General features: G+C 41.4%; 1 protein-coding gene across 5 annotated transcripts in view; it reads right to left on the minus strand.

The window, feature by feature from the left end:
• The window catches only part of LOC147012140 (uncharacterized), a 208,262-nt gene that overhangs the window by 139,095 nt on the left and 49,978 nt on the right, over window positions 1–19,189 (minus strand). For 4 of the 5 annotated variants that reach the window (XR_015051468.1, XR_015051469.1, XM_085855847.1 and 1 more), the window contains exons 9-21: window positions 18,893–18,970; window positions 16,836–16,946; window positions 7,575–7,646; window positions 7,236–7,340; window positions 6,973–7,095; window positions 3,807–3,867; window positions 3,557–3,612; window positions 3,317–3,407; window positions 2,988–3,126; window positions 1,920–2,021; window positions 1,578–1,638; window positions 1,393–1,428; window positions 936–1,003 (exon numbers count right to left, since the gene is read on the minus strand). Coding sequence is in view for 2 of the 5 variants with exons in the window: in XM_085855847.1 (XP_085711973.1) it covers window positions 936–1,003; window positions 1,393–1,428; window positions 1,578–1,638; window positions 1,920–2,021; window positions 2,988–3,126; window positions 3,317–3,407; window positions 3,557–3,612; window positions 3,807–3,867; window positions 6,973–7,095; window positions 7,236–7,340; window positions 7,575–7,646; window positions 16,836–16,946; window positions 18,893–18,970 (1,103 nt within the window). In the remaining 3 variants the exon portion in view is untranslated. The remainder of the gene's footprint in view (window positions 1–935; window positions 1,004–1,392; window positions 1,429–1,577; window positions 1,639–1,919; window positions 2,022–2,987; window positions 3,127–3,316; window positions 3,408–3,556; window positions 3,613–3,806; window positions 3,868–6,972; window positions 7,096–7,235; window positions 7,341–7,574; window positions 7,647–16,835; window positions 16,947–18,892; window positions 18,971–19,189) is intronic. The other variant, XR_015051470.1, reaches the window with a different exon arrangement.

Below are 19,189 nucleotides of genomic sequence, written 5' to 3' on the forward strand. Positions count from 1 at the left end.
TAATAATAATAATAATAATAATAATAATAATAATATGAGTTCACTTAGAACTAACTTCCACGAATTAGGAGGCCATAAAGACCCATCAAGCTGACACAATGGCTGCCAACCTATGGTTGTATATCCGTGTTCCGTCCTTTTTAAAATGCTGCCATTCAAGTGCGGAAGCAGCATGTACCATTTTTATATTGTTTGGAATGATTCAGGCAGGATAGGAAATTGGAATCGAACCGCCAAGCTGCCATACTCAGAGCAGAAACTTTGACCATTACGCCACCGAATGTGGTGGAACAACTTCAAATGATGACATCATATTATGCAACACAACTGCCTACTCACACAGCTCTTTGTGAAACTACAAAAGTCATTTATTTCAACGAACTGCTCCCCAACCACATTGCTCTCATTATAACAAGAAGTTCATGTAAAAAATTTTTTTTAATAATAAACAAAATGAAACTAAATGAATACTAAAGACTGAAAGGCACGAATAAAACAAACTAATTTTCGGCAAATTGCGATTTGAACGGCTGTGAAACAACTAAGTGCAATGTGCAGAAGTGGACAATCCTGCAGGCTTACAAAAACAATCAGGTCACGCCTGATGGACTCACTGCTGTGCACTTATCACGAGTCCGTCATCATAACAGCCTTGGATTGATGCAAGACCATCTGTCTGGTTCATGGATCCTTGGCTGGAAGCCTTTTTTTTTCATTTTTTAATCAGTTTTAAATGCCAGGAAAAAAAAAAAATTCAATGATGGTTTTTAAAATTTGAATAATCCTTCCCATAAAGAGTGCACCGGCCAGGTATGATGACAAAAGGAGTCCTCCCAAATCCCAAAAGCCAAAACGAGCCTTTTTTGAAACGCACTCGCAAACCTCCGTTGCTGGCATTATGCAAGTTTTTGCCTTCAGATATTCCGGTCACCCACCGTTCCCTGAGCCGAGCCAGCTCCCTCTTCGCCGTCATCCCCTCCCTCTCGGCTTCACGGGCTTTCAACTGCAAAAAAAACGCCGGCACTCGCAATTAAAAAGCATGGCGAAGGAAAGGGCCGCCGCGTCGTGAGGCGAGCTGCGTGCACCGCGACATGTAATTAACGCGGACATGTTTGAAGACTTGCCAAAACAGTCAGCTCGGCAAATGTGAGCTCAAGATGGGAAAGCTAAAAGGTGCAAGTGAGCTGTGTCACTCGGTCGGCGCGACGAGCGAAAGGCTGCCACCCACTTAAGGGGGGTGAAAGCAAGGACGCCATGTAAACAATCGAGTGCGCAATTTGCTAATTTATTTCACATTTTCTGGCTTATGACGAAAAGAATGGCGATGGGCGAATCGGTTCTCGGCCCGACATTTGTCTCCGGCAGGAGCTGGGTGTACAATGTTGAGCTCACCCAATTCTCATGCACCATCTTCTCGTTCTCAGCCACCTGGAAGTTTTCATGAACAAAACCGTAAGGCACGTGAGATGCCATCATAACGAAATGCCCCGTAGTCTTCAAAAAAAACGCACCTTCTTCAAATTGAATCGTTGTGTTGAAGTGAATCGTTTGTCATGCACAGGTGCAGCCAAACCTACCTGGTCCTTATACGATCTTTCTGTTTTCACAAATTCTTCTTTGAGAGAGTCGACTTTGCTCCTGCAAACCAAAGGAAGAAAATGGACGTGAAACATTGAAATGAAAATGCCTGAAAGAAAACAGAAGGAATGGCGAAAAGCCAGCGACGTTTGCACAGAAGTTGATTACAGGCTTCACAGGCACCGGCATGTCCTGACACCAGCCAAATCCGTCTCCAGACAGCTGGTCATTTTCATCACGAAAGGGCCGTACGGGGCAGGCCGTGGTCACTGCTCAGCTGGAGTGACCTGCAATACCCCGTGAACCAATGGCCGAGCCAATGTTAATGTGTCAGCTCTTACTTGTAGTTATTCACTTCCTCCAAGGCATTCAGAACTTTCTTGTCAGTTTCTGAAAGCTTGAGCTCTTTCTCCTGCCTTGCGTATTCCTCCTGGGTCACCTTCCTGTGACACACACACACACACACACACACACCGTACAAGGTTATTCTTTTTAACATTGATTTTTATTATCTACCAAAATTTACGTCTTCCCCATTAACAACGGAAGTCCAAATAGACTGAAAAAGAGACAGTTACTTTATTCAATAATGAGAGCTCCCTCACAAGGACTTTCAGTGCAGGAGGAGGCCATTTGGTCCATCAAGCCTGCGAATGATTGCCAACCTATGGTTTTTGGCCATGCTCTATCCTTTTTGAATGTTAAGTATCAGGCAAGGAAGAAGCACCTACCATCTTCTAAGTCTTTATAAGACTCGGCCGGTACTTGAACGGCCGGCCGCCCAGACTCAGAGGAGATGCTCTTACCATTACATCACTGAGTGTGGAGAAATATATTGATATTGGCCCACTGGTTGCATCATTACTGAGCGGGGTCTGTGCACTGGTGTAGTGCCCATGGCCATGAGAACGGGGATTTCTAAATTCACCAAGGTGTTTGTGGCAGTCACTACTTTATGAAAGATACGCTGATGGGATCTTTAGTTCTCACCAGGATCCAATGCTGACTGATGGGGCATGAAATCAATGTCACTGATGCAACACTCTACCTGTGAAACTCGAGTATGGCAGTCAGGAATATATCCCAGACTAAACAGCTCAAACGCTTCTGAGCTATCCCATCAACCACTGTGAAACTAGAGCATGGATTAAAACGAGGGTGCTACCTTTGAGCTATCCTGTGAACCCAAAGGGAGCATGACAGCGAAGTGTTGCAAAAGATGTTCCATTTGTCACTTAACAACAAACTCGTACAACATGCTGTACTTTCACAGTTACGTAATAAATTGTAAAAAAAAAAATAAAAGAAGATATAAATAAATGAAGCAATCAAGCCTTATGATTGAACTGCAAATCATTATTCCATAGGGGCAAAGTGGGCCAAGGAATATTGATGTATGTAAGCCGTACTTCTGCAAGGTCATCTCTTTTTCCTGGTACATCTCACTCATAATATTGAGTTTCTGCTGGCAGATGCGGATGCTGTTTGTCAGCTTGTCACGGTCACACGCCAGGACCGCGTGCTTGCTTTCGTAGTTCTCAAGCACAGCTGCGGAGACGCGCGCAATACTATATGTTCCTCAATAAGCACAACATGGACGTAAAGTACATGCAACAAGAGTGCAACAAAAGAAGAAAAAAAAAAAAAAGCAAATTAAATAAAGATTATATTAGTTCCCAGTTTATCAGCATCTGGTGCAAGCTCGAATTTCATTGTCGACTCTTAAGAAGACGCCAACCTTCGAGCCTCCTGATGGCCGAAACTTCATTCGAATAATTGGTCTTGGAGTCTTCGGCTTCTTGCTCCATGATTTTCAGCAGCACGTTTAACTGTAAAATTTCTGCCATCATTATCACATCATAAACATTCAAGTACAAAAAGAAAACATCAACAACCGTTTTGTTTTACATCCTTTCCAAACAACGTCAAACTAAACATTCCATCGCAAACTTTGGCAGCAAATAAAAAAAAAAAATACCTTAGTAATGTCCATCATCTCCTGAAATTTACGTCTTTGCTTCTTTGGTTCGAGCTCTGCAAAGACAACGCATAGCATCAACTTCTGGCTCGATAAAACACCGACCTCTAGTGGCAGTGAAAAAAGAGAGTCTCGAGTGCGACATGACGAGCGTTTTGTACTATCGTTCCACGTACACGTGAAGCAAATGGCTGTCACTCGAGCGGACGATTACACTGATGGCACAATGGCGTTCCTGCATGACACTTACCTTCATTACTTTCAAAATGCATTCTCAGCTGCTTCAACTGGTCGAGGCAGTTCGACGTGCCCTTCAAAGCAAAGCACAAGCGACACTTTGTTTCAGATATTTACACAAACAAATATAAAGAGCTTCAACCTAGAAGGAGGCCATTAGGTCCATCGTGTCTGCGCAATGATGCTAACATTTTAGTATTTTCCCTCATCCCTACTACTTTCAGATACCTATCCAACTCAATTCTAAAACAATCAACTGACTGTACCGTCACTGCCATTGCAGGGAGAAAATTCCATGAATTCAGCACTCTCTGAGTCAAGATCACCTGCCTTACTACAGTCCTAACTCTCCTTCTCCATACTCTTCAACTGTGCCCCTAGTCCTGCCAGCGTCCGTGATGTGGAAACATTATTCTGCACATATTTTATCTGCACCCTTCATTATTGTAAACATCTCCGTCACATCCCATTGCAATTGCCTCCTTTCTCATATAAAAAGTCAGATCTCTTTCGGACACTCCTAGCTTCGTTTAGCTACGCCTGGGATCAATATAGTTGCTCTACCCTGCACCCTCTCGGTGGCACCTTTATCCTTCCTCAAATGGGGTGACGAAAACCACAAACAATATTCTAGATGAGGCCTCAATAAATTCCAATACAATGTTAACACGACCACTTTTGATTTGTAATTTATCCCCCTGCGAATACAACCTCAATCCATGTTACCTTCACCGCGAGCTACCTGTCACTCTGCTGTCTGCTTACCCCAAGTATCTATTACCATCCGCAGATCCTTCTCCTGTGTCACATGCTGCAACACTGCCCCTTGCATTATGGAGCATTTTCTATTTAACATGCATCCCTACAAGCAAAATATACCAAGCCACACCACAAGTACTATTGCATAATAATAATCTATCCATAATTCCAGCAATTTGTGTGTCTGTCTGTCTGTCTGTCTGTCTGCGACCGCCGTTTCTCGACAACCGCTGGTCCGATCTGATTGAAACTTGCCAGGAATATTGCCGGGGACCTGCGGATGTGCCTTTTCAAGGTTTGATATTAATCGGACGAGCGGTTTCCAAGTTACGGCCATTTTGTTGCTTTTTTCAGTGTTGGAAAGGTGTATATATCGCAGCTGAAGTGTCGTTCCACCTTATCACCTTATCATGCCATTTTTTCCCAAACATATCTCAGAATAATGATAACAGCATATCAATAATAATAATAATAATAATAATAATAATAATAATAATTGCACAATAATTGGCAGTAATAAAAAGAATAACGTGATACAATGACCAATGTCTGTCAACCAATAACGACCTATTATTGTCTGATAACCAATAATGAGCAATAATGTCTGTCAACCAATGACAGGACACGGTTCTATGACGTCACGAATAACGTCACAATTAATGTTTATTTATTTATTTATTTATTTTTGCACGATTGACGTCACAATTCTTCTTCTTCTAAGTTTGGTATGACATCACAATCGACACTGGGGACCTGAGTATGTGCCTTTTCAATGTTTGATTTCGTTCTTCATCCGTTTCAGCTGTTTCCCAAGTGTTTCCCAAGGTTTGAAAGCTGTTTTTTCCTCAAGGTTTGAATTAATTGTTCAAATTATTAATTAATCCCAAGGTTTGAATTTTCCCAAGGGAAAGAGCTGTTTCCCAAGGGTTTGAAAGCTGTTTTTTCCCAAGGTTTGAATTAATTGTTGTGCTTGGTAGACACTTGTGAATACATTTACAGAGAGAGGGGCGAGAGAGGAGGGGGAGAGAGGAGGGGGAAGAGAGGGGGAGAGAGGGGATGAGAGAGATTGGCGAGATAGAGGGGGGCGAGAGAGGGGAGCGAGAGAGGGGGAGAGAGGGGAGGGGCGAGAGAGAAGGGGCGAGAGAGAAGGGGCGAGAGAGGGGGCGAGAGAGGGGGCGAGAGAGAGGGGCGAGAGAGGGGGCGAGAGAGGGGGCGAGAGAGGGGCGAGAGAGGGGCGAGAGAGAGGGTGAGAGAGGGGCGAGAGAGGGGCGAGAGAGGGGCGAGAGAGGGGAGCGAGAGAGGGGAGCGAGAGAGGGGAGCGAGAGAGGGGAGCGAGAGAGGGGAGCGAGAGAGGGGGTGAGAGAGGGGCGAAAGAGGGGAGGGAGAGAGGGGGCGAGAGAGGAGGGGTGAGAGAGGGGGCGAGAGAGAGAGGGCGTCACAATTCAAGAGAGGGGGAGAGAGGAGGTGGCGAGAGAGGGGGACAGGAGAGGGGGTGTGAGGGGGGGTGAGAGTGGGGGCGAGAGAGAGGGGCGAGAGAGAGAGGCACAAGAGGGGTGAGGAGAGAGGATGGGCGAGACTAGGGGTGATAGAGGGGGGGGAGAGGGGGAAATCACAATTCTTCTTCTTCTTCTTCGTTTGATATGACGTCACAATTGACGCTGGGGACCTGAGTATGTTTCCCAAGTTATGGCCATTTATGATGCGGTTGGTCCGATCTAATTGAAATAATGCCCCAATCCAGTCGTCGTTTACGAGAGCGAAGGAACGAAGCTGCACATACTGGCACGCACCTACGGGCACGAACTAGTAAAAATAATAATAATAGTAATAATAATCATCGTAATGTCATTGTGCCTTTGGGATTTTATCCAGGGATATTTGAAAACTATAGCATTTGACACGCTCCTCGGAAAGCACTCGGAGGTGATCTATTGCTGCCTTCACGATGATGATCAAACGCTACTGGATGGAAACCATTTCAAAGTGTTTCTATAATAATTGATCAAAACAACTCTAATTTTCAATTCTCCAAGATTAAAAAAACCCCCAAAACAATACAACACGAAGTAAGACTAAATAATTGTGAACTAATGTGTTGCACCATTTTATATGTTCGATTATGGAAGTTTGTGCATCCATATGGTGGGTCTGGGAAAGTGCTGACGGTGTTAATAAAACGGCAAAAAATAACGACCTGGTTAATAAAGTACCCCGGTATCAATGTTGAGAGACGTATTGGAGAATTTGTGCATGAACATCAATCAACCTGCCGCAGACCATTTTGCCAAAAAATGTCCAGTAACGACGCAATCAGCCACCCGAGGGATGCAAACTATCTTTACAAAAACAAAAAAAACGGATTCATAGCAAGGGGAACATTTCTGGCTCGTAACAAACAGAGAACCTTTCACATTTCCTACCTCGACCTCCGATTCCTTTAGGTTCACCGTCTCCTGGAGCTCGGCTTGCTGCTTCTGCACCAAGCACAGCTGGCTCGACAGCTCTGTGCAGCGTCTCCGGCATTGGTTCAGTTCCTCCTGCACCTGTCAGGTATTTTTTTAAATGTCATTTGAGGTTTTGGGGTCTATGGTCATCGGGTGTTAGGTATACGTTTTTAACCTTCACTTTCCTAGAGAAACACTTGATCAGGATGATCATGTAAGGGAAATATCACAATAATCACCTCGGCTTTTCTGCACTGAAAATTTGCTTTTGCCTTCTTCATCCTTTTGCAGTCTTTGGCAGAATTTGTATTCTCTCGTTCCACGTTCTGGACAACTTCTTCCGCCTGAAAGGTAAATCAGCTGATCAGGTGGTCATATGGGATCAGGTCTCCCAAGTCCATTGTAACAACATATCAACTTGCCAACCTGTGCATGGCAGCTCTTCTTGATCATTATTAAATCAGCTTGGAAGCATTTCCAGTTTTAGTTGGTTTCTCTCCGAGTCATCATTTCATGGATTCAAAGTTATTAATATATTTATTTATTTATTTATTGTTGAGAAGACAAACTTCACTCACCTGTGTAACTTGTGCCATAAGAGAGTCCATTTCCTGTTTCAGGCAGCACACACACTCTTGCACCTGTCCTTTCTTCAAAAAAAAAACAGATACATCGATAGGAGATAATATTTCAGTGTAAAATGTTGTTTCTTCCATCGTTCTTACGAGATGATACAATCACGAACACATTTACATGAACGAAAACACGGTTACGACCATTTCAAAATGGCCACCATGCGCCGATCTCACGAAAGTGAATTTCAAGCATATTTTCATTATTATTTCAAAATATTAATTACGATTGATTGAGAATGCATCGATTCCAAATGCACATGCAATTCTTTCTTTCTAAACCTCTTGTTCTGTCATAGCGGCTCAGAAATTTGCAAGATGTTATGATTTTAGGGGCCATGTTTTTTTAAATTCTTATTCATATTCTTTTTTTTGTATGCAGTTCTATGGCTGTGGGTAGCATCATTTGCTGGGGGAGCAGCTGTGCCACTGATGCAGTGCCCCTGTAGGTTATAGCAGGGATTTATAATTTGTTCATTCACAGTGCCGGTGACAGCTCAGCGACTCTTCGTGAAGAACATTGTGGGATCTTAAACATCCACGAACTAATGTTGGCAGATGGGACACCAGTTTAACGTCCGTCCGAGGGATGGCGCACGCATTGTTGAATCACTGTGCAGGCGAAACATCAGGATTACAGTTTCTAGCTGGGCCTGGATTTTTTGGGGGGAGGGGGGGAAGAGGGTGGATGGGGAGGAAAGTCAGACTGGTGTGGACATGGTACGTATGTGGAAGAGGTGGGGGTGGGGTTAGAGATTTAAGAGTAGGATGTGTATAAATTATGATCATTATCAGTATGGTGTAGGATCACCATTCACCGTGGTGTAGAATTAAACTTGACAAATCGGACTCCTTACATGTCGTCCATATTTAGAGAAGGCCATCCAGCACAGGAAAGAACTAGGACGGCTGTTAGTAGAGCGTATACCTCTGCCAGGCTGAACAGTTTACATTTTGTTTCCCACTAATAGGGCTGATCTGCATCTGGACCTTTACCAAAATCTAATCGGCTTGTTCTCGTCATCTAACCAACTCACTTACCAAGTTTTGTCATAACTCATTCACAACTTTTTGAGATATCATGCGATCTATTGTTTTTGGCCCCATCTCTCAATGGTGAAGAATCATTTAGGCTATTCTTGAATCCGGATCCGGATCTGGATCTTCACCAAAATCTCATCAATTCATTCTTCTCACACACCCAACCTATCCACCATGTTTTATCTGAATCCATCCATAACTTTTTGAGATATTCTGCTCACAGACAAACAGACAGATAGACACACAGTGGTGAAAACATAACATCTGGGCACCTTCTTTGGCAGAGGTAATAACAATAAGGTCAATATACTAGATAATAACAATAAGGTCAATATACTAGATAATAACAAACCAGTCGAGATACTAGGTAATCACAAGAAGGTCGATATACTGGATAATGACAATAAGGTCGATGTACTAGATAATGCCAATAAGGTCGATGTACTAGATAATGCCAATAAGGTCGATATACTGGATAATAACAATAAGGTCGATGTACTAGATAATGCCAATAAGGTCGATGTACTAGATAATGCCAATAAGGTCGATATACTGGATAATAACAATAAGGTCGATGTACTAGATAATGCCAATAAGGTCGATATACTGCTAATACAAGCATTTGAGACAGGGGATAGTCACCTCTTACTGATGGAGGATTAAATTTCTAAAGGACACTGACTGGAAGTTGTGTCAGTCTGATTTTAAGGGTAATCAGCCTTCATCTGTATTACTGGAGAATGTGAATGATTTTTCCTTGCATCATGAATGTGCATTACAACGTAGATCAGAGTAAATGCAGAGTAGATCAGAGAGCATCAATGTTGGATTTCACTTCCAACGAGATCGTAATCATAGAATACATACCCCGCGCAGTCTTGAGAAGGACTTGGTGCGAGCCAACTCTTTTGTCAAAGAACCAACTCAAATGCACCTAGTTTTGGCATAACTCATCCACAACTTTATGAGATATTATGATATTTATATTTCACAGTGCCGGTGACTAATTTGTTAAAAACTAAATATATATATATAGTTTTTAACCCCAGCTCCCAAATTTACAAATTAGGCTCGATGTTGACATTTTGACCTCAAAAATAATTGCGGGTTGAATTCAGTAACCTGATATGCAAATCCTGTTCGAATTTCAAGTCAATCTGATGAAAATTAAGGACTTTAGAAATTTGGCCAATGTTGGCCTCTAGGGTGGCTGCTATATCACATGGTCATGTGACATGTGGTAAGGTTTCAATTTCCTCTGCTGAACAATTTTCGATGTAAGCTCTTAACAAAATGCAAACACATACGATGTACATCCGACATACGCATGCTACCAATTGCTTGACCCCACTTTTTGCTTGGTGAGCTCAGGGTAATAATGAGGATATGATGAATTATAGGATCTGCAGTATGATCAGCCAGGAGTTGGCAAAACTGATAATTGTGTTCTTAGTTTTCAGTATACAGTATATGTGTTATGTAGAACAGTCATCAGAGGAACAGCAAAAGTTTCTATATAATAAGGAAAAAACATCCAAAAATGAAGGGACAGTTAAAAGAGTGAATGTAAAGATTTGTCAGGATTTAATGAGTAGTAAGTGCATGACATTATTTATCCAGGAAGCTAACGGGTACAATGGAGAAGGTTGTACCTCAAAGAACCATGAGGGACCAGGAAGATAAGCATTGAAAAAGAATGGTTGGATGAATTGTGCATCTGTAGAAGCTGTTGAGGCTAAATATAAAGCCTGGAAAAAGTTTTAAGATTGCAGAACAGAAGAATGCTGCAATAACTATCTGGAGAGGAGAGTGCTATTTGAGTGAGTGCAGGCTGGCAAAGCTTAATTTTTAAAGGAAAGTGGTGGAGAACATTAAAAAAAAAAAAAAACTTATGGCACGTTAACTAGTGCAGACAGGGAACAAGCAGACGAGTTAAATAAGTTTTTATATTTACTTTATTTGTCTCTACAAAATCCATCGAGTTGCTTGGGGTTACTTCATGCACCGAATATCATGGCGACCAAAGTTGAGCGAAGTGGGGGGGGGGGGCATGACACATTGTGGGTGATGCATGATGAGGATGGGATTTGGGGGGGGGTTATAAAGGTGGGTGAGCAGACGGAAGTTGGGGTGTGGAACTTGTAAGAGACTGTGCGAGGACGTGTGAAATCGGTTCAAACCGAGTCGTGGATCTCGCCCGTGGTGTTGCGCCCGAGCCACGCCTCCCCCGGTCCGAGCCACACCCTCACCTCACAAACCTAGCCATGGGATATGGTGGCCCAGTTTCAAGCAAGACCTGGTGTTGCCCTCCACCAACTCTGCATCGGGTTTTCCCATCAACTCTTTCAGTTCTGTTATTACCCCCTCTGTTTCTCTACTGTGTGTGCATGAGGCCTAAAGATAAATAATTAAGGAATCCCATTCATCATTGATTTTGTGGGCACATATAATCAGGTCAAGGGTTAAGAGGTTTATTTATTACATCCATATTTTTTGCTGCATTGCGTCCTTCTGTTTCTTCTCCCCGTGTCATTTGCCATTTGTTATAATAAACCTGACTTGGTCATGGGTAAATTCTGGTTGTGGTGGTGGCTTCATTTGGTGGTTTATAAGGACCAGTTAAGGGGACTGTTGATCATGGTCTCTGCACTTAAATTGATTGCAAACATTAATTATGGCTTAAAGATTGCTGGCCTAAGATTAGATCAGTCATGTGATGCCGACTAGCACAGCACTGGGCCGCTATAAGATTTCCAATATACACGGTAACGTTCTCATCAGACGCACATCCGGCAAGTAGGTCTTGAAGCAGGTAGGTATATATATATATATATATATATATATATATATATATATATATATATATATATATATATATATATATATATATATATATATATATAATTTTTGTCCCTATTTTTTAATTTTAGAAATTAGGCCAATGTTGACCTTTTGACCTCAAAAACAATTGGTGATTGAATTCAGTGACCTGATATGCAAATCCTTTTCAAATTTCAAGTCAATCGAATGAAAGTTGATGATTTTAGAAATTCCAATTAAGTTGGTGACCTTTGGCCTATGTTGACCTTTTCTCCTATGCTGACCACAAAAATAAATGGTTGTTGAATTCAGTGATCTGATTTGAAAATCTTGTTCAAATTTCAATTCAATCGGATGAAAATTGACAATTTTTAGACATTTCGGTCTATTTTGACCTTTTGGCCAACAATCTCTCAAAGCATTGAAGCTGCCGTGGACTGCTGTGGATGCAAAGCAAGACTTAATCACATCTCTCACCTAGTCAATTATCCCAGGTGCCTCGAATTTCCATAAATTAACCCCCATACTCTTCTAGCCAAACAAAGCTGCATAAAGCAACCAATAAAAGCTACACAAGGTAAGCACAGGGGTGTTCTGTTTGCCAATGGAATGACAGTTTCACCTCAAATAGCAGCTCGTGCTCAGAAGGCCAACCAGGTATTATGAAAAGGACTTTCACTACATCTAAGGACAAATCAAACGTACTATTGTATAAGACTGGTTAGACCTATTTTTTAGTATACAGCAGTAGTATGGTCACCGTTTTTGGAAAAAAAATATATAGCTGTGATTGAAAGCATGCACAGAAGGGTGTTGCAGAATCAGAACATTGTTGCAGAAGTTAAGGAACTGGGATTTGTGGAATGGCTGAGAACATTGGGCCTCCCAACATTGTTATATTGACATGAAAGTGCCAACTTGATGCAGTTGCATGGTTTGATCAACTAAACATGCAGACTTTACAGATATCCAAGATTCAAAGCAGCAGGCGTCACAACTTCAAATTGAAGAAAACACATTATTGGTTAAATCTTAGAGCAAGTAGTTTCTGTGCACGAGCAGTTAATGTTTGGAACCAATTGCTGGTAGCAAAGTGTGAATGGCCACTCTGTAAACAGTTTTAAGAGTGAAGTTAATACTGCTTGGAAACTTAAATCCACAGTTTAGTGTTAATTAAATTATACGCACAGATTGCTCAGAATGTTTGTGTAAAAATTGGTCTTAACAAGCGTTTTGCTTATGATGACCATGTAAATTCGAGGTAAATTACAATGTAATAACATTCTATTTGCAATTCTCCCTCAATTTATTTTTTCCTGCTTTCAGCTGTTTCTTTGCAATAATTGTCACATTTTTATCTCGTTTATGATGGAGTCGAGATGAGCTGTTAAAGCCATAACAATGTCGTGCAATCAGTCCGTCCGTCCGTCCTTCGGTCAGTAAGACAGTGGGTCCATGAACATTTTTCGTTTTTTAAATACTCCTCCAAGGTAACAACGGATCGTTTTGAAACTCGACATGATGATTCAGTATACCGGTGAACAAAAGCTAATGGAGCCCTTTTATTCAATTTACATCCAGGTGGTGAGATAATTAGATAATTCATTCAAAATGTAATCTATGTTTGTATGTCCATCACATATAATGAGATTTTGTCATCTCGTGAGATTGTGAGTTAAAAAAAATAACAATTTTGTCATTATTTAATTTTAACCTCTTAATGCCTCCTAATATAACCTCTCAATTAAGCTTCCGCCTATAGGATAGGGGGAGGCTTATACCTGTTGTAGGGTTTGTTTCTACAATTAGTGACCCCAATTATTAATGATACCACATAATTTCTAAAACCCCAAGGAGTACGAAACCACCATTTTGGGTTTTTTTTTTCTTCCTTTTGTTTCCCTGTCAATCCAAACTGTATCTCCGAGCCTGTTGGTACTTTCGGGATGAAATTTTGCATCAATAATGGGACTACAAAGTATGTGGGTTGACCTAATTTTTAAGGTTATGACTTAATTATCGATATTTTAACATTTTAAACCATAACTCGACTAAGGTTTGTCCTATTATAACAAAACTGCCTTCTCTAGATAGCCTCGAGCAAGGAACATTTACGCTTAATTTACATCATACCCCTCCAAGTTAAAGGTCAAGGTCAAATGGTGATCTGAAAAAAACAAAAACAACACTTTTTGTCATTGCTCAATTTTGTCAATGTGGAATCTCAAAGACCGCTTGGCTTTCCAAGATGTTCTTGCATCATAATACTAATAGCGTAGCTGTGTTGTGGTTGTGCGCCTGATATTTGTTTCGTGTCTTTGACATACTTTTTTTGGATTGTGACTTATTGAACAAAAAACACCATTTTGATCACAACTTGATTAACTTTCCTCTGATTTTCATGATGTCGAGTTTTATGGATGATTGTCGATGTGGACACATTTTTGTAATTTACACTCTATCCCTAAATGTTGACAGTCGAGGTCAAATGGCGGTCGGAAAAAAGAAATGGCTATCATTGGATTGCGGGCACTGGGGAAGGCTTACACTTGGCGATCACTTTTTGAGTGCAGACATCTAATTCCATTTGATTCCACTCATAATTCAATATAACCTCTTAATGTCATTAATGCCCTCTTGATTTGAATAACAGGGGAAAAGGGAGAGGGGAGGACAGAGAGTTAGGGTTGGGTTGGGGGGCAGAGAGGGGACAGCCCATTTAGTCCTTTTTAGTATTTTTACCCTTTTAGCCCTTTGAAGACCCTATCATAACTTTAGGCCCCTTAAAACCATTTGGATCTTTAGACCACATCGACCCTTTAGAGTGGTTCAACGATTATACCCCTTAAGACCATTACGACCCTTTTAGACACTTTAAACCCTTTCAACACTTTCAAACCCATACTCGTTAGAATACTTAGATCCCTTGACACTTTGGACCTTATAAGATCCTTTGGACACCTTTAGATATTTACATAATTCAGACCTCTTTTGACCCTATGAACTTATTAGACCCTAACTACTTTTGGAACATAACCTTTAGACCATGTGTGAAACGTGGTACATGCTTGGGAGCCTCGTTGGCATGCATTTCTGTCTGTACTGTTGCGGATGATTCGCCAATAACGCAGAAACCGGTCCGGCAGCTGAGGGGATGTATTGCATTGGGATTCTCATGTGTGTACTATGTGTGAACGTCTTTACAGCTGTGCAGGAACTATGGGAAGGGTTTGAAACAGCAAAGAGATTACCTTGGTAGCCTTTTTTGGTTGCTTTATGCAGCTTATTTGGCAAGAAGAGCATGGGAGGAGTCGATTTATTTATATAATCCTAGCCACCTGGGTTTAATTGATTAGGTGAGAGCTGATTGGTTATTCCCTCCATTTACAGGTGAGAGATATGTGTGGGTCTTTCATATTATTTACATATATATATATATATATATATATATATATATATATATATATATATATATATATATATATATATATATATATATATATATAATTTTTGTCCCTATTTCTTAATTTTAGAAATTAGGCCAATGTTGACCTTTTGACCTCAAAAACAATTGGTGATTGAATTCAGTGACCTGATATGCAAATCCTTTTCAAATTTCAAGTCAATCGAATGAAAGTTGATGATTTTAGAAATTCCAATCAAGTTGGTGACCTTTGGCCTATGTTGACAAATTCCAATTAAGTTGGTGACCTTTGGCCTATGTTGACCTTTTCGCCTATGCTGACCACAAAAATAAATGGTTGTTGAATTCAGTGATCTGATTTTAAAATCTTGTTCAAATTTCAATTCAATCGGATGAAAATTGACAATTTTTAGACATTTCGGCCTATTTTGACCTTTTGGCCAACAACCTCTCAAAGCATTGTTGCTGGACCATCACAAGGATGGTTCCTACAATCTGCAAAAGTTTCAGAACAATCGGCTGAGCAGTTTGGGATGTAGGCGAACTATCAGACAAACAAACAAAGTAACGGAACAGATCAAAATACGTGTACTTGGCAAAAAAAAAAAATTGCCAAATAACAACAAGGATGAAAACATAACCTACGTCCACCTTTGGTGGCAGAGGTAATTAAAAGGAAAAAAAGAAGAAAAAAACTAAGTTTATTTGACATGTACAAGTCAGCTAGGCTGGATATTTCAAATCTCTGCTCAAGCATCTCGCATTCACTTTCGAGATCTTTCAATGTTATCATCAGAAAGAAAACTTCTACGCAGTGACCCACATCCACAAGGCAAGGGACACATTGTACATACCGGGACGGTGACATCATGTGACAGCAGAAAACATGAGCCGAGCTCTGCTGACCTACATCCACAAAGCAAGGGACGCAGTGTATACACACCATGACAGTGTCCTCCTCGCAGTTCCAAATGTACATTTGCACACCACTATGTCACCTCGTGCACACTTGGATAAAAACATACTATTTGTGAAGTTATGACACAAGACATGAAGATGTTCCACAAGCACACTATACTGGCTCTTTTATCATACGGTCATTATTGAGGGTCTAAACTCTAAATCAATGATTACATAATTTTTATCCATTAATCCATTGCATTTTGATAATGCACATAAAATATTATTTACTTAATTATATAGCCTTTCCAAAGGAGCATCATGCGGATAATCACAATAAATTATGGATGTTTTCCAGGGAAATTCTGCTCACCAGCCGACATAACCTTCTCCTCAATGTGTACAAGATCTAATCAACGTTTAGAACCACATGGACAGACAACTCGACAATTGGCGGACACATGAATGAGCTGCCAAAGAGCCGGGGTGAAGTTGAGTCATATATTTGGTGGGACAAGACATGCAGCCTGATGAAATATTTAATTAGTGGCCGGCAGGCCAGGAGTCACAAGTTGGCCATCACCAATTCGTTCATTCATTCCTCTCATGTCATCACACAAGTAAGTGCCTGCCATTGGTGGGTGCAATTAAGTGCTCTGTCATTCGCCCCTTCCAGATTATTTGATGAATGTGCCTCATCTAACCTCCAACATCTCATCAGATGTTCCATAGTCTGGTGTCCAAGACTGCAATTACAGTTGGGGGGGGGGGGGGAATCATCTTAACTGTATCCCCATCTCAGCATATTTGCTTTACACCTTCCAACTCCGGAACGTAGTCTATTCAGGCTGCGACAGGTTGTCCATGGTTGAACGGTGCAGCTGCACCCTGAGCAAATGATGCTACCTGCAACTAATATCAATACCAAGTATGTATATGAACCATGCGTACCTCAAAATTTCGTTATTCTTGCCAGACAATTAAAGTTAAGCTTAAAGATGGTCTGGCTCATTCTGCATTACCAGCACTTCTTGCTGCTTGCGATGCTCTCGATTTGATGTGATGGCGCTTCTCAATTCCTCCTCCTCTTTTTGTTGCTGTGCCACTTGTATTTCCAAGTTCTGCTGCTCAGCCTGCACAGCACATCGAGACACTGCTCGTCAATGGCAAAGGCAATGCATTTAGCATCACACCGACATCCTATCTGCATTGAAGGTGAAATCGTAATTTGAGTGGTGTTCGACATGGTCGACGAAAGAGATACTCACAACGGTTCAAGATGGCATTCATTCATTCATTCATTCATTCATGTACCATGTTCTATACAGTGTTGGTTCTGCCAAGAAAGTTTCTTCACCAGGGTTATAATTTTGGATGGGTTGCTACCCTGGCACAAAAATTCAGAGCAGGAATTTGGAACTTGGCCATGGTGTAGGTGATAGCTCACCTCTTCGCGAAGGACACCATGGGATCTTTAACGTCCACCAGCTGGCAGACGGGACACCCATTTTAATCTGAGGGATGGCACACACTACGATGCATCGCCATCCCTACAGAACACCACTATTTTAGTTTATAGCTGGGTAGGAATCAAACCCAGGCTTGACAAATTAGAGGCAAGTGTACGTACCTCCAGGTTGTCCTGCCAGCTCAAGACATGTCAAATATATATAATTTTTTTTCCTAAAATACAATGCACCTTGACTTCAATGCACTTGCTCCATTTGTCCTTCAAACCTTCTATGCCAGTAAAATTTATTGCTTGATTGCTTCAGTCAAATTGTTGTTATTGGCGAATCGGTGGTCAAGCAGGTGGGACTTTAAATGTTTGAACAGATACGAGTCCCTGTGGTCCAGGCCCAGGCTGTAATGGGATGACTGGCTAGCTGTTCGAAGTCACAGTCATGGACGTCAGTTTGTGTAACATGGGCGTTGTGCACACGCACGTTGTTTGTGAAGGAGCACACCTTTGGTCAACATCCTTTGGCATTTGTGTGTGCTCGACGGGTTCTTTTCTTGAGGTCGGTGTGATGTTCCCCATTCATCGTAGTTTTGTGAAACATATAGTCAATCAGCAGGATTATCTTGGAATCCCAGAAATTTGAGGCATTGATCTGGCTAGCTACGGGATGGGTGGGAAATGTATCGGGTGATGGTGATCCCTTGTGCTTCCATTGCATATATTCCAATTTGACTTCAAGGGCCTAATTGCTGGCGGAGCCACATCTTGTCAACAGCTACCAGTAGAGTGAGAAGGTTTACCAAATGCACGGCATTGAATAAACGTCACCAGTTACGTTGATTTGGGTGAACATGTTGAGAAACTCTCAACACGATGCAAACTCTTGTTGTACATCATAAGTGCTGAATTTTCAGTTGACTCATTTTCCTGTGACCTTGTACAAGCCAAAGTGTTCCTGAAAACACCGACTTCAGAATTTATGTTGAAAACACTTACTTTCGATTTTAGAAATCCCATGTTCTGTGGATATTTTGGCAACCTGAACGCGGCGATCCTCCGCAGTTAATTCCTCGATCTGGGCGACAGTTTGTGGGCCTATCGTATCTGCTGGTCATCCTGAGCTGGGATTATCTTTAAGGGACACGTAAGGCTATTGTAGACTCGGATCACCCATTTGGCGAGAGTGGAATGTGAGGGAGCATCTTTGCTATCCACGCGCACCATCCTTTTGGGAAATTATTCGAAGCTGGCACCGACTCTGCTTAAATATTTGATGATGCCTCAATGCTCAATTCTATTAACTTCCACGATGATGCAAAATTATGGATTGTACTCTGAAACACCCAAACAGCGACAAAGTAATGAAACCATTGGCATATGAAGTGTACGTGTGCAAGTTTACAATGAGAGAAATACACAGCTTTAGCGGACCGAAGAATACATTTCAATAACTTTACGAACGCCCATCGTAGGTTTGTACGATAACTTTTACCATTATACATACAGTCAGGTGATTTCAAAGAGACAACCTTTTTTGAGTTGACAGAATTTTGGAAAACTTTGCCAGTCTATATTTCCATCAGAATGGAGGAAAGCCTTTGGAAGATATAATATTACCTTCAACTTTGCAAGGCCGTCGCTGCTCTGCTGCCATTTCTGCAAAACTTTCCCCATGGTCTTTTCACTTTCTATCAGCTGAGAGGAGAGAATCCATAGGATCTATCAGACCTTTGTACCAGCAGGTGGTACTCACAGCAGGAGAGAATGAGTTAAGCCCGAGTGAGGATACAGAAAGAGATATTTGCACATGAATATGAAGCCATAAAATGGTGAAGTGGAACTATGATTTGATGGACATGAACTACAGCAGGCAGAGAACTTTTTAACCTCAATAACAAAACCTCTAATGAGATG

Source organism: Eptatretus burgeri, chromosome 15, assembly GCF_056783735.1.
Source record: "Eptatretus burgeri isolate ZD-2024b chromosome 15, Ebu_testis_v1, whole genome shotgun sequence".
NCBI classification, from domain to species: domain Eukaryota; kingdom Metazoa; phylum Chordata; class Myxini; order Myxiniformes; family Myxinidae; genus Eptatretus; species Eptatretus burgeri.